We start from the raw sequence: 14149 nt of genomic DNA, 5'->3' as shown, positions 1-14149 counted from the left end.
ACGGGGTGGAAATTCCCCGTTCGCCCATGAAAGCGGCGGCAGCCCGGCCCGGGGCAGCGCCTGCGCCGCATCTTCAACGCGTGCAGAGCGTTCTCCACCAAAACTGCCCCTCCCTCCCCAAGGAAGGGACCTGCCGGGTCCCACCATAGCGTAAAGCGGGACTTTTGGCAATTAGAAAGACCACAGACTGTTTATCTTTTAATCATTTAATCTTTTATTGCACATCAAAGTACAAAACGAGTAATTTTTAGCTGTGACTCCCATGTCGCCATCCATCACGGCATCCCCGTGCTCTTCACAGCTCCTCCGGGGAAGGGATCGCCGTGAAGTGCCAGCCCAGCCCCGGCGGGGCCGCGGCTCTCAGCGGCCGGGATCGGCACCTGTACAGGAGAACAAAGCTCTGAGAAACAGCCCCTGGAACCCCTCACTCCCGGTACCCCCGGCACGGGGCTTATGGGAACATGGGTTTCATTGCCCACACACAGCCATGGGCAATAAGCTTAATGTTCCCGATGCTATGGGCGCCGTTATCTCACCCGGGGCCACAGCAGACCCAGAATGATTTTCAGACCGCGCCGGGCGCTACCGCGGCCCCCGGAGCGCCTTCCCGGGACGCTCCCTGCAACCCACCCGGCCGGGCAGCGCCATAACCACTTCCCAGCAGAGCTTTGGAAAGGCTAAAAGCGCACGGAATTAAGCAGATGCAGCAGTTCCCGCCCACTCATGTACCCAGAGCTCCAAACCTACCGCAGCCCCGACGCGCTCTGAGGGCGCCGGCCGTGCACGCCCGTTTATCCCGGGAGTCGCGCCCGCCCCGCACTCTGTATAATTTATCATAAATCGCTCGTTCCAGCCCGCGGTGTATTCATCATTCAGCTTACTGGGCTGGCACTGCCGGGCGCTGCCGCCCCATACTCTGTATAATTTATCATAAATAGTTCGTTTCAGCCCGCGGTGTATTCCTCATTCAGCTCGCAGGGCGGACACTGCTCTCGCGAGATGCCCGCGCTGTATAAATACCGAGTGTCGCTGTCGCGCGGCCTTCTACGCTGAGAGATCACGTAAGTATGGCGGGAGCCGCGGTGGCGGCACCGGGCGGCCCGGCCCATCCGGCGCCATCCGCGCCCGCCGCGGCCCGCCTGATGTCCCGCTTTGTTCCAGCAAATGGCGGACGACGCCGGTGCTGCGGGAGGAGCGGGAGCGGCCCGCGGGGGCTTCCGCGGTGGATTCGGGACCGGGCTGCGGGGCCGCGGCCGTGGCCGCGGAAGAGGCCGCGGAAGAGGCCGCGGGGCCCGCGGAGGTAAAGCCGAGGATAAGGAGGTGAGTGGCGACTCGGGGACAGGGTGCTGCCGGCCCCGAGGATGGGGCAGCAGAGTCGGGTCCCGGCGGGTGCTGGCACCTGGTGACTCTTGTCCGTGGATTTCTCTGCCAGTGGATTCCTGTCACCAAACTCGGCCGTCTGGTCAAGGATATGAAGATCAAGTCTCTTGAGGAGATTTACCTTTTCTCGCTCCCCATCAAGGTGAGTTGCTGTGGACGTGGAAGTGATGGGTCAGGGAGATGCTCTCAAGGGGTGGAGCCAGGCAGGGAGAGCAGGAGTTGTTCAGCTGGAGAAGGGAACGTTCCGGGGAGACCTCAGAGCCCTTTCCAGAGCTCCAGGAGAGCTGGAGAGGGACTTGGGATACGGTCAGATGGGATATTGGGAAGGATTTGTTGCCTGTAAAGGTGGTGAGGCCCTGGCACAGATTCCCAGAGAAGCTGTGGCTGCCCCTGGATCCCTGGGACTGTCCAAGGCCAGGTTGGATGGGGCTTGGAGCATCCTGGGATAGTGGAAGGGATAGTGGATTATCTCACCTTTGAAGTCCCTGTCAACCCAAACCATTCCCGGAATCCATGATTTCTGTGTGCTCAGTGCCTGACTCTTGCAGGAGTCGGAGATCATCGATTTCTTCCTGGGCTCCTCGCTGAAGGATGAGGTGCTGAAGATTATGCCTGTGCAGAAACAGACCCGTGCTGGGCAGCGTACCAGGTTCAAGGTAATCCCCTTTTCCTGGATCCTTCTGTTCACAACTTCTCTCCTGCATTTTTAGTGTCATTTTAATCACTCCAAATCCCTTTTACATCGCATCCAGTAAATAAACGCTTTGCTTTGAGGACTGTTAGTAGTTTGTTAAATTACTGTAAAATGTCAGTGATGTGTGCAGATGTTCCTTGAAGCAGCACTGGCCCAAAAGTTGAACTGCAAGATTTGTAAACTTCCTTTCAAGCAAAATCTTGTGACACTGCAAAATTCAGTCATTCTTGCACAGCAGTGTTGGGTTTTCAGAAGTTTTGGGTATAAAGAGGGAATGCTGTTGGGAAATCATGAGGTGTCTGACCAGAGTGAGGCTGCAGCAGAGAATTGAATCCCAGTGCTTTAATCTTAGTTGAATGTGACTGAAGAATGAACTCTGAGGGGAAAATTGGATTTCAGGAACTGTGTGTAAGGTTTGGGGGTGATGTGTGAGTTCTGCTGAACACACCCCACAGAGGGAACAGTGAAAACTCTTCTTCCTGCAGGCGTTTGTCGCCATCGGGGACTACAACGGCCACGTGGGGCTGGGGGTGAAGTGCTCCAAGGAGGTGGCCACGGCCATCCGCGGGGCCATCATCCTGGCCAAGCTGTCCATCGTGCCCGTGCGACGCGGCTACTGGGGCAACAAGATCGGGAAGCCGCACACGGTGCCCTGCAAGGTGCGTGTCCCCCTGCTGGCCCCGGGGCTGCTGGGGCTGCGTTCGGGCTGTGACCCGCCGTGTCCCCGCAGGTCACCGGCCGCTGTGGCTCCGTGCTGGTGCGTCTGATCCCGGCTCCCCGCGGCACCGGGATCGTGTCCGCCCCTGTCCCCAAGAAGCTGCTGATGATGGCTGGCATCGATGACTGCTACACGTCAGCGCGGGGCTGCACGGCCACCCTCGGCAACTTCGGTGAGTCTGGGGCTGGCACGGAGCTTCCGGCCGCTTTTGTCACTGATGGGGCACAGCACCTCTGTTTTACTGAGGTTTGTGCCCCCAGCAGTGAAGCAGAAGCCACAGGTTCTGCTGGCAGTGCAGGTTGTGTCAGAGGTAATCCCAGAAATGTGGGGGTTGCAGCTGTCCACGCTCCCCAATCTCCCAATCTGCGCGATTGCACTTGTGTCCCGTAGTGTAATTGTCGTAAATGGAGAGAGACAGAAACCTGAGTTTGGTGGTTCATCAGAGAGGCCCTGCCATGGTCTCCCTGGTCCTTTTAAAATTCTACATTTTTGTAACTGGGGGCTATTTTGGAGCTGTGTGTCGGATCAGTGGGCTGGTTCTGCAGCAGTGTGACAGGCAGTGTGTGACATCTCTCTGCAGCTAAAGCCACCTTCGATGCCATCTCCAAAACCTACAGCTACCTGACTCCTGACCTCTGGAAAGAGACTGTCTTCACTAAGTCTCCTTACCAGGTAAGAGCATTTTGGTAACTTGCAGCTCAAATCTTATCCTTCCTGCCACTAAAATTCAGATTTCTGATGACACAAAGATTTGGTAGCTGTAAAGTTGAGCTACCCCAGGCCCAGTGCACAGCAGAGGTGGGAAGTGGTGCTCAGGAAGCCGTGAGAGGGGTTTGAGGAATAACCCATCGCTGATGATTTTTGCAGGAGTTCACTGATCATCTGGCCAAGACCCACACGAGAGTGTCGGTGCAGAGGACCCAGGCAGCTGCTGTGGCCACCACCTAAGCGGGTTTTGTACGAGAATAAAGTGATCAGAGAACCAGGAATCATTGCTTGGTGTGATGAGGGTTGATGCTTGGGGCAGGGGGGTTAAACCATGGAATGGGTTGGGCTGCAAAGGGCCTGGAAGCTCATCCAGTTCAGCTCCTGCCGTGGGACACCTTCCACTAGACAATGCTGCTCCAAGCTCTGTCCAGCCTGGGCACATCATCTCTACTCAGCGAGTTCAGAGCCAGGGCAGAGCTGCACACTCAGTGTTCTGGTGGTTCAGGAGGACAGGAAGAGGTCCAGAGGGCAAACCCAAATTCTGACAGCCCCAAGTGCATGGAGCTGAGGGCCTGCAGAGCTCTTCAAAGAATGAATACAGATCCCAACTGTACAGGTGTGTATTTATTGTGGAGGCAACACCTCCAGAGGTCAAGGAAGCAACATGCACTTGGATACCAGCACCATGAAGGGAGGAGCTGTTTCAGCTCTGCTGCTCTTCCTGTGCTTTCCTCTCCTCCATCATCCTGTGCTTCTGCTTCATCAGGCAGGTCCGTGCATTGCCATGGTAACCCAGATCACCGTCTGAAAAAGAAAGGAAATGAGCAGTGCCTCCCACAAGCCTGTGTTCCCTACGACCCCCCTTCCCTGGGTTTAGAACCCTTTTCCTGTGTGCTGCTGCCACACTCACATCTGTCCTGGTAGGCCTTGGTGACCTGTGCCAGCAGCTCCATCTCCTTGGCACAGTTCTGGAACTGGTTGGGCCCTTCCCTCTGCTTGCAGGCAGCCGCCCTTTCCCGGATTATCTCCACGATCTGCTGATCAACCATCCTGGGGGAAAGACGGCAAGGAATGCAACAGCAGCCATGAGATGACAGAAAAGCTGAACCAAGGGGTGGGGGCACCCTGTGCAATGTCAGCTCTGGGATTTTCAGCATCCTGGTCCCTAATGCCACCATGTTTATATGTGCTGCAGGGACAGCAGGACACTGATGTGTAATGGGGTGGGCTGGAGGTGCTGCCTCAGCACCCACAACAATGCTGCAGGTGCCACAGCTGTGTGCTCAGCTGTGACCTCGCCTGGGGACAGTCCAGGGGCAGCCATACCTGTCCCTCCTCCACTGAGCCTCGGCCTCATAGTAGCACAGGTAGTCGCCCTCCAGGCACTCGCTCATGTCAGGCACACGGCGGAACTTCTGGTGGTAGTAGTAGAACTTGTTCTTGTTTTGCCACTTCTCGATCCACTCTGCAGGGACAGCCTGGTCACACACCCAGCTCCAAGTGGCAGCACAGCCCCTGTGCTGGCACTGCCCGGTGTCACCTTCCCAGGCAGCAGCAGTGCTCCATTCCTGTGTCCAGCCCATGCCCAGCTGTGTGTCTGTCCCTCTGTGCTGTGTGCCATGTCCTGTCCATGCTGTGTTACTGTGTCCCTGTATCCCCTGCACCTCTCCTAGTGTCCGAGCTGTGTCCCTTGTCCTGATGTCCCTCTGTCTGTCCCAGGGTCCAGGCTGTGTCTCATGTCCCTGCCCCAGTATCAATACTGTGTTCTTGTCTGTGTCCCATGTCCCTGTGTCTGCCCTACCATCCAAGCTGTGTCCTACTGTGTGTCCCCTGTCCATGTCTGACTGTGTCCATATTGGGTCTCCTGTATCTGTCCTTTCCCTTTGTCCATGCTGTGTTCTTGTCAACGTCCCGTGTCCCTGTCCCTCTGCCCGTGCTGTTGCTATCAGAGCCAGTGTCCCTGTGCCCTTGCGTGTGCCCTTTGCCTGTGCAGGTGCCCGTGCCCTCACGCCTTTGCCCCGTGCCCCAGTGTGCCCATCCCGGTGTCCCCGTCCCCATGTCGCTGCTCAACTCCCACGGGGAAGGGGACGTGGGGACGGGGGGGAGCGGTCTCGTCCCGCCGGTACCTCGGACTAAGGTGACGGGCGTGTCGAGGACATAGTTGAAGGCGGTCTGGAAGTAGTTGACGGGGTTGGGCACCGACGTGGTCCTCTCGGAGACAGGGGTGCGGGTCGGTGGCACCTTGTACGCCTCCCAGTCATGATCCTCCGGCATCGCTGCGGCGGCGGAGAAAGATGGCGGCGACCCCTGAGGGGGCGGGAGCACGGGAATATGGCGGCGACCCCTGAGGGGGCCGGGCGCCGAACATGGCGGCGGCCCCGGGGCACGCCGGGAGTTGTAGTCCGAGCGTCCCTCCTCCGTGAGGGGATCCCAGAACCCCGGGATGGGTCGGGATGGAGGAACCCACAGTGTGTCCCTGCTCATCACGGCCATCCCACAGCACGTGGCACAGGACTGTGGGCAGATGGCTTTGGGATATCCCCGGTGAGCGAGACCCCACCTTCTCTGTGGGATCTGTGCTCGGTCACTGCACAGGGACAAGGTGGAACCTCCTGGGATCAGTCCCAGCCCGTTCCTCGGTGCCATTTCTGGGCCCCAAAGCAGAGCCTGGGCCTTGCACACCGGACATGCAGGGCTGAAGGCCGCTCTCACCTGTGGAAGGTGTCCCTGCCCATGGCACCAGTTAGGACTGGATGATTTTGAAAGTCCCTTCCAATCCAAACTGTTCTGTGATTCCAAGATGTATTGTTTCGATCTCTTTTCCAGTCAGAATCACAAAGCCTGGGCTGACAGAGAGATTTTCAGTCTGTGCTGGGGGTACCTGGTGCAGGTGTTCACAGCCCTGGGTGTGGGGTAGCCCTTCTGAAAACTGCCCTAATTCAGGAAACTGCCCTGATTCCTGCCATTCCCATCAGAGTTATTCAGGAGGGAGAAGAGTAAACTGAGCCAGCAGCAATTGACCTTTATCACACCACAACTGTCGTGTCCAACCTGCCAGGAATGAAATGAATATCGCAGCGGGTGAAGCGAGCGGCTAAATTTGTGTCTTCAGACCCATACCCATCTTCAGTATTAATCTGGGGAGGCACTCCCTGACAGCCTCTCTCTGCTGCTGCCCCGGGCTGAAGACGTCCCATGGTTGGTACAGCTCTGCTGGAGTCGCTGCTGGGCGAGGGTCAGCGAGCAGGGCTGGGCTCTGCTCCTGGTGGTGCCGCTGGAATGGGGTCAGAACCCTCAGAGCTCCACTCAGGCTGGAAAATGAGCTTGGTGCAAGGCACAGCTGAGAGCTGAGACTGATCTGAGCTGCCCTACAACTGCAGTGGCTGCAGGACTAACCCTTTGCTGCTTGTGGCTTTCAAGGTGCCTTTAGAGCCTGTGCATGTTCCTGTTACCCATTCCTTTGGGCATCCTTTCCCCTGTTTTCCTGATCCTTGGCTGTGCTTGTTTTGTGCCATTTGCCTTGATGACACAAAGCCCAGGAATTCCAAGCAGGCCTTTTTGGTGCTACAGGATACAAAATAAATTGTTATCATTAAGAGCACAGAAGGACAGACCTAGTAAAGAATGTATTTCTCCTTCAAAGTCCTTCAGAGGAAGCTAAAGGAGGGAGATCATGTTAAGTTTTTTATTTAAGTGGCATAATTTGTCCAGAAGTTTAGTAAATTCACACTGACAGAGAGTAGATTTAGAATGGGTATTAGGAAGAAATCCTTGCCCTGTGAGGGTGGAGAAGCCCAGCACAGGGTGCCAGAGAAGCTGTGGCTACCCCTAGATCCCTGGAAGTGTCCAAGGCCAGGTTGGATGGGGCTTGGAGGTAGAAGGTGTTTGGGGTTTAAGGACTTTAAGGTCCTTCCCACTCCAAACCATTCCAGTATTCTGTGCCATTTTTCCACGAACATGACAGAAGCTTGAACAAAATCCCGCCCTGCTACAACTCAGTGAAGAGCCCAGAATCTCTGTGTCATTCCCATCTGAAAGGGGGGATTTTTGCTGTGTTTTTGTTGTGTTTCCCTTTACCCCATTTCCCGGGGAGCTGCGAGTGAAGCCTCCCTTTGTTCTCCTCTCCGCAGTCCCACCGCAAGTTCTCGGCTCCCAGGCACGGCCACCTGGGCTTCCTGCCCCACAAACGGAGCCGCCGGCACCGAGGGAAGGTCAAGGCCTGGCCCAAGGATGACCCCAGCAAACCAGTCCACCTGACAGCTTTCCTGGGCTACAAGGCTGGAATGACCCACACTGTGCGGGAGGTGCACCGGCCCGGGCTCAGTAAGGCGTGGCTGCATGGCCACATGCACCAGGGAAAGGAGGGAAAAGGCTCCTTGGGAAAGGCTGGGCTGCTGGAGCCCAGAGTTCTAGGTTAAATCCTGGTTTCTAGGTTAAGTCCTGGCTCCTAGGTTAAATCCTGGCCATCCACATCTTGGATGGTCAGAGGCCACCTCAGCACAGGCTGAATGTGAGGGTTCCTGGAGCTCTCCACACTGGGATGGTGAGTGGTGGTTTGGGAGCTGGGAAGGCTGGGACTGGCTGAGATTGAACATGACCTTGCCCCTAGCACTCTCTGTGACAGAGGGAATCCTCCAGGAAACGACCTGATCCCAAAAGAGAACCCTTTGCTGCACTTCCCTTTGCTGCCTTGCAGAGGTCTCCAAGAGGGAGGAGGTGGAGGCTGTGACCATCATCGAGACCCCCCCGATGGTGGTGGTCGGGGTCGTGGGCTACATCGAGACACCTAAGGGCTTGAGGAATTTCAAGACTGTTTTTGCTGAGCACATCAGCGACGAGTGCCGGCGGCGCTTCTACAAGAACTGGTAGGTGCTCCCAAAAAGGGTCATTAAACACTGGAATGCCCAGGGAGGTGGTGGAGTCACACCCTGGAGGTGTCCAGGGCACCCCTGGATGTGCCACTCAGTGCTCTGGGTGACAGGGTGGGGATCAGTCACAGGTGGAACTCGATGATCTAGGAGGGCTTTTCCCAACTCATTGATTCTGGGATTCCCAGAGTGGGGATTTCCTGGGGGGCTGCCTGTGAGGGATCTCTGGAATTCCACAGGCTCTGCAGGATGCCCGAACAGCTCAGCTCCTGTGGAGTAAAACTGCTGCCTATTTAGTCATGCACAGGGACACTGCAAACATGAGGAGCAGCGTTTGCATATGTAAATTTATTCTAATAGCCTAACCAAGTTAGCTCTCTCCACAATATCATATGGCAGGTTCCTTTTCCCTCATGCAGCTCTGGCTTATCAGCCCCCCAGTTAAATGGAATCCTTGAGCTGGACTGAAACCAGATTTGCCAGGGGTAAAATTGATGCAGAATGTGGTCCCTGACCCTCATAAATATCAGCACCCCTCAGCAGAGAGGGAATTGCAAACACGAATTTCCCCTCTGTAGGAATTGGGTCTCCTGTAACAGTGCCATGGAGACCCACCCACCACAAGCCTCTGATCCCTGCTTTCTCCTGCCTCTGATTTTGCCTCTAATTTTGTGTTTTGATGGTGCTGAGTCAGTCAGTGGGAGACAACTGCATTCCTCATGCAGAAAGGTTTGAATTACCCTTGAACAAGCCCTTTTCACGGCTCATTATCCACTTCCCTCTTCCCACCTCAAGGTCCTGTCAGCCAGGTGCGGCTCAGGTATCCACAGGTTCCTTGTGTCTCCCAGGAGGTGGCTGACAAGGTGACCTGTCCCCTCTCTGCACTGTCACAAGCCCTTTTTTCAGCTCTGATGGATGTTAAACCTCTTCTGTCCCTAGGCACAAGAGCAAGAAGAAGGCATTCACCAAGTACTGCAAAAAATGGCAGGATGAGGCTGGGAAAAGGCAGCTGGAGAAGGATTTTGCAGCCATGAAGAAGTACTGCAAGGTCATCCGTGTCATTATGCACACGCAGGTCAGAGCTTCCCCTGGCATGGGCAGGGGGGCTCGGGGGCTTCCTCAGCTCTGAAGGGCCTGGAAGTGGGATCAGGGGGTGTTTTTGAGGGGTCACAGAGGCTGAGAGAGCAGAGGGTGTGAGGAGGTGCTGGCTGACCTTTCCTGCTGCCTCCTGACCTCCCAGAACTTTCTGCTCCAGGGTTGCAGTGGGGGCTGTGGTTTGGGAACACTGGGGACCCCTCACATCCCAATGGGAGCCCCCACACCCCGAGGGGGAGACCAGAGCCTGGGCAGGTCCTGGGTCCTGTGTCAGCAAAGGACCTTGGGCCTCATGATCACCTCAAATTAGCAACTGGTGTCAAATGTTTTGGGCAAAAATAACCCCACGGGCAGGCACAGTTTTGCCAGATGCTGATTGCTGGATACACAGGAGCCCATTTTAATGCTGATCCCTGGAGTTAAGGGCTGCTTTGGTGTCTGGGGGAGAGCTTAGCTGGCTCAAGTCCAGACAGGGTCTCTGGGCTCAAGCACAAGGATCTGGCTCCATAAAATCCCAGATATAAAGAGCTGTTACCCAGGGCTGCTATGAAAGGGGTGACTGTGGCAGAGAGGTGGAGCAGTGGCTCTGCTCACCCCTGTGCCCCTCACAAACTGTGAGTGACCCAGCCCTGCTGCACCCTCCTGTCTGTGGGGCCAGGGGCCACGTGTCACCCTAAAGCACTGTGTGCTGCAGATGAGGCTGCTCCCACTGAGGCAGAAGAAGGCCCACATCATGGAGATCCAGCTGAATGGGGGCACAGTGGCTGAGAAGGTTGACTGGGTCAGGGAGAGGCTGGAGAGGCAGATCTCAGTGCACAGTGTCTTCAGCCAGAACGAGATGATCGATGTCATCGGCGTGACCAAGGGGCACGGCATGAAAGGTACTGGGGTTTGGGGCTCTCCTTCCCACATGGCTCTGCCCATCAGCTGCTTCTGGGCTAGGAGAGTGTTGACCATGCTGAGAACCCTGAACTTTTTGTAGAGGGAGTAGAAAAGAGCCTCTGGATCTTAAGTATGACATCCAGTTCTGTTGTGGCAGGGCTCGGTTTCCTTAATTTCAGGGGTTCCAGCAAGGGAAAAATTCAGCAGGGGCACCTCTGATGTAGATACAAAGGAGCTGACAAGGTGGAAAGATTTTCCCTGAGATTAAGGCCAGTGAAAGCTGTGTTGTCTGTTGTGCCCAGAGGCCTCCCAGGAGGCTCAGAGGCACTGTCAGTACATAAAGCAACCATGGCAGGGGTTGGAACTGGACAGTCTTTATGATCCCTTCCAATCAAACCATCCTGTGATGTCTCACTATTGAATGTCTCACAAACACCACATGTGCAGGGCTGTGGCTGTCCCTGGCTGTGTGCATGGAACACATCCCAGTATAACCAGAGCCATGGGAAGTGAGAACAGCTCCTGATCTCCTCCCAACACAGCCTCCTCTGAGAACTGCAGGAGAACCATGGGACTGTTCCTCAGGGGAGAAATGGGAATGTCCCTCAGGAGAGCAATGGGACTGTCCCTCAGGAGAGCAGTGGAACTGTCCCTCAGGAGAGCAGTGAAACTGTCCCTCAGGAGAGCAGGAATATCCCTCAGGAGAGCAGTGGGAATGTCCCTCAGGAGAGCAGTGGGTCTGTCTCTTAGGAGAGCAGTGGGACTGTCCCTCAGGAGAGCAGTGGGTCTGTCTCTTAAGAGAGCAGTGGGACTGTCCCTCAGGAGAGCAGGAATGTCCCTCAGGAGAGCAGTGGGACTGTCCCTCAGGAGAGCAGTGGGTCTGTCCCTCAGGAGAGCAGTGGGACTCTCCTTCCCCAGCCCCAGCCCCAGCCCTCCCTGCTGACCCTGCCCTCTGCAGGGGTGACCAGCCGCTGGCACACCAAGAAGCTGCCCAGGAAGACGCACAAGGGGCTGCGGAAGGTGGCGTGCATCGGGGCCTGGCACCCGGCCCGCGTGGGCTACTCCATCGCCCGGGCTGGCCAGAAGGGCTACCACCACCGCACCGAGATCAACAAGAAGGTATGGCCCAGGGGCTCCCTCAGGCCTCCCAGGCTGTCACCATCCTCCTGCCACGGTGCCCTCAGCTCCCTGCATCCCCTGGATGTTTCCCTGGACATCTCCTGATGCTTTTCCGCTGCTCGAGGGCACACCTTGGTGTAAACCCCTCGATTCTGTGGAGGGTCCTGTCACCCCGTGAAGCTCCTCAGCAAAGGAGCAGGAGAGTCTCCATCTCCATCTCCACTGCCTGTCTGTTGCCAGATTTACCGCATTGGCCACGGGATCCACGTGGAGGATGGCAAAGTGGTGAGGAACAACGCCTCCACGCACTACGATATCACTGAAAAGACCATCACGCCTCTGGTGAGGGCTGAGGGCTGACAGGGCTGGGACCCTCCTGACCCTCCCAGCCAGCTCTCCTGCCCACCAACCCCTCTGCTCTCCCCACAGGGGGGTTTCCCTCACTATGGCGAGGTCAACAACGACTTCCTCATGCTGAAGGGCTGCGTGGTGGGCACCAGGAAGCGCGTGCTCACCCTCCGCAAGGTGAGAGCGCCAGGCTGGGGTGGGCTGCAGCTCCCCAGGAGCACATTCCCCACATGGAGAACCCTCCAAATGCTGGGCAGGGACACTGGTGCTGTGTCACACACAGTGTAGTGCTGAGGCCATTGGCAGGTGGATGGAGCTGGAGAGCTTCAGAGCTCTGAGGGCTGTGGTTCATTTCAGAAATGAAACCCTGGATTGTCACAGAAAGGTGATTGGGCTGCCCAGGGATGTGCTGGTGGAGTCACTGCTATTTAAGGACAGACTGATTGTGGCACTCAGTGCCATGGTCTGGGTAACAAGGTGGTGTCAGGTCATAGGTTGGACTTGGTGATCTCAGAGATCTTTTCCAGCCTGGTTGATTCAGTGATTCTGTGATTCTGTGAAATGCTGAGCGAAGAACAGCTCTGCAAGCTTTCCACCACCTGAGCACCAGGGTGCTGCTCTGAGAACAAAGATTTTTGAGGAGATATTTGTTTAGAGGATATTCCATCCCTGCTGCCATGAGACCAGCTGTCCTGACTGTCTGTGATGGTTCTCCTGATGTTGTGACTGTTCTTCCCCAGTCCCTCCTGGTGCACACGAGCCGCCGGGCGCACGAAGCCATCGAGCTCAAATTCATTGACACCACTTCTAAATTTGGCCATGGCCGCTTCCAGACAGCTCAGGAAAAGAGAGCTTTCATGGTGAGTTCCCCAGGCTGCCTCCAGCTCATCGTGGGGCCACAGCTACTGACTCCATCCATGGCCAGGAAGGTGGAACTGGATGAGTTTTATGTCCCTTCTAACCCAAACCATTCCAGGATTCTATGATCCCATGATTCTGTCATCTGTTTCTCAATACAACAACAGCCAAATGAATGTTTGAGACTCTCTTGCCTAAAGGCAGCCATGAATTCAGTTCAGACAGCAGAAATGATGCTAAGGAAGAACAGGATGGTTGTGTGAGTGATCCAAGACAACTCAACCAACAAATAAAAGACCATATGGGCAACCAGTTCCCATTCACCACGGGAAGTTTTAAACAAGCAGTTAGCTTGGCAGGCACTGTCTTGGCCATATGGTCCCTTTCACTGGCAATTGTGCACTGCTTTGATTTGTTTGGAACGATTTATAGCTTTTATGTTCTTAGAGGAAAAAAGTTTGGGTCAAATTCAGATGCAAATTTGTGATGCTTTTGTCAGAAGGTTTCAAGAAGGCCAAGCAGTGTATTTTCTTTAAATCCACAAAAAAAAAAAAAAAAAAAAAAAAAAAAAAAAAAAAAAAAAAAAAAAAAATCCAAACACAGCAGTTTCCTGAATAGTTTTGCAGCCTTTACCAAGCTGGTGTCAGTCTGAGTCTGAAGTGGAGGAAGCACTGAGTAAACCAGGAAAGGGAGAAGTAGAAGGGAAAGAAACAACTGCCTGGGTCCCACGCAGATGTAAACTGGGTCTGGATCTGGCCTGTCAGCCAGAAATGCCATGTGAAGCTGGCTAAGCCTCCTTAGTGCTGGCAGGGGGATTGGTTGGGCACTGCCTTTGCAGAGCTCCTTAGAGGTTAAGCTGATTTCCTTCAGCTCAGTGTCAGCCTGTTGTGTCACTGCCAGCCCTGAGCTGCTGTGACGAGGAGCTCGGTGACAGGAGGAGGTTTGACCTGGGTGCAGCTCTTTTCTTTGTCATTTTGCCCCATGAATTCTGAGTTAAGACATCACATTTGTGAAGAAGTTGAGGGACATAAGTAATTCCTGCTACCTGCTCCAATAGGATTGATTTGCTGTGGGATAAACCAATTTTTCAGCTGCTGGCCAGAGCTGCTTTTCTGTTTGACAGAGCCATTCAGGCCAGGTCTGTGTGTCCCTAAATCCAAATTCTCCTCTCTGCTCTCTTCCAGGGCCCCCAGAAAAAACATTTGGTGAAGAAGCCAGGTGTGCAGGAAGAGCTCTGAGGATGGAGATCCAAGGCTGCCTGACTGGGCACTTGCAATAAAGGGGCTCCAAGCCACACTGCTCCCTCTCTGCTTCTGTTTTCAGCAGGTGGGGATGGGAAAAGTGGCATTTGGGACTGGTCCACATGGACAGGGACTAACTGGGACAGCCAAGTGCCTGCTCTGTCCTCTGGACTCTCCCTTTCCTTTGCCCAGTGAATTTTTCCCACACACCCAAATCACCACAAAGACTCCCCTTCCT

General features: G+C 55.2%; 3 protein-coding genes, 1 long non-coding RNA gene and 1 other non-coding gene across 6 annotated transcripts; 2 read left to right on the top strand and 3 right to left on the bottom strand.

The window, feature by feature from the left end:
* Window positions 1-190: 190 nt before the first annotated feature.
* On the bottom strand, window positions 191-1044 carry LOC130259136 (uncharacterized). 2 transcript variants are annotated; one of them, XR_008841581.1, is made up of 2 exons: window positions 744-1044; window positions 191-380 (listed from the first exon to the last, which is right to left on the bottom strand). It is a non-coding gene; the product is annotated as an uncharacterized LOC130259136 (long non-coding RNA). The 2 variants fall into 2 exon arrangements; XR_008841582.1 differs by having other exon boundaries at window positions 748-1044.
* Window positions 450-574, bottom strand: LOC130259514 (small nucleolar RNA ACA64). The gene has a single exon (XR_008841654.1). It is a non-coding gene; the product is annotated as a small nucleolar RNA ACA64 (small nucleolar RNA).
* Window positions 1045-1141: 97 nt separating the features above from the next.
* On the top strand, window positions 1142-3781 carry RPS2 (ribosomal protein S2). The gene is made up of 7 exons (XM_056503130.1): window positions 1142-1320; window positions 1433-1522; window positions 1929-2036; window positions 2560-2733; window positions 2805-2964; window positions 3373-3464; window positions 3660-3781. The coding sequence occupies exons 1-7, from the start codon at window positions 1165-1167 to the stop codon at window positions 3738-3740; spliced, it is 861 nt and encodes a 286-aa protein (XP_056359105.1). The 5' UTR covers window positions 1142-1164; the 3' UTR covers window positions 3741-3781.
* A 323-nt stretch (window positions 3782-4104) lies between these two features.
* Window positions 4105-6371, bottom strand: NDUFB10 (NADH:ubiquinone oxidoreductase subunit B10). Its single transcript, XM_056503131.1, has 4 exons — window positions 5627-6371; window positions 4827-4965; window positions 4411-4550; window positions 4105-4304 (listed from the first exon to the last, which is right to left on the bottom strand). The coding sequence occupies exons 1-4, from the start codon at window positions 6144-6146 to the stop codon at window positions 4204-4206; spliced, it is 900 nt and encodes a 299-aa protein (XP_056359106.1). The 5' UTR covers window positions 6147-6371; the 3' UTR covers window positions 4105-4203.
* Window positions 6372-6562: 191 nt separating this feature from the next.
* On the top strand, window positions 6563-13966 carry RPL3L (ribosomal protein L3 like). Its single transcript, XM_056503129.1, has 10 exons — window positions 6563-6698; window positions 7631-7823; window positions 8197-8365; window positions 9308-9443; window positions 10158-10344; window positions 11304-11464; window positions 11705-11806; window positions 11894-11989; window positions 12553-12672; window positions 13855-13966. Exons 1-10 carry the CDS (start codon window positions 6696-6698, stop codon window positions 13906-13908), a joined length of 1221 nt encoding a protein of 406 aa, XP_056359104.1. The 5' UTR covers window positions 6563-6695; the 3' UTR covers window positions 13909-13966.
* Window positions 13967-14149: the final 183 nt, after the last annotated feature.

This window comes from Oenanthe melanoleuca, chromosome 14, assembly GCF_029582105.1.
Source record: "Oenanthe melanoleuca isolate GR-GAL-2019-014 chromosome 14, OMel1.0, whole genome shotgun sequence".
In the NCBI taxonomy this organism is placed as follows: domain Eukaryota; kingdom Metazoa; phylum Chordata; class Aves; order Passeriformes; family Muscicapidae; genus Oenanthe; species Oenanthe melanoleuca.
The sequence above is the reverse complement of the archived record's forward strand: the minus strand, read 5'-3'. Positions and strand labels throughout refer to the sequence as shown.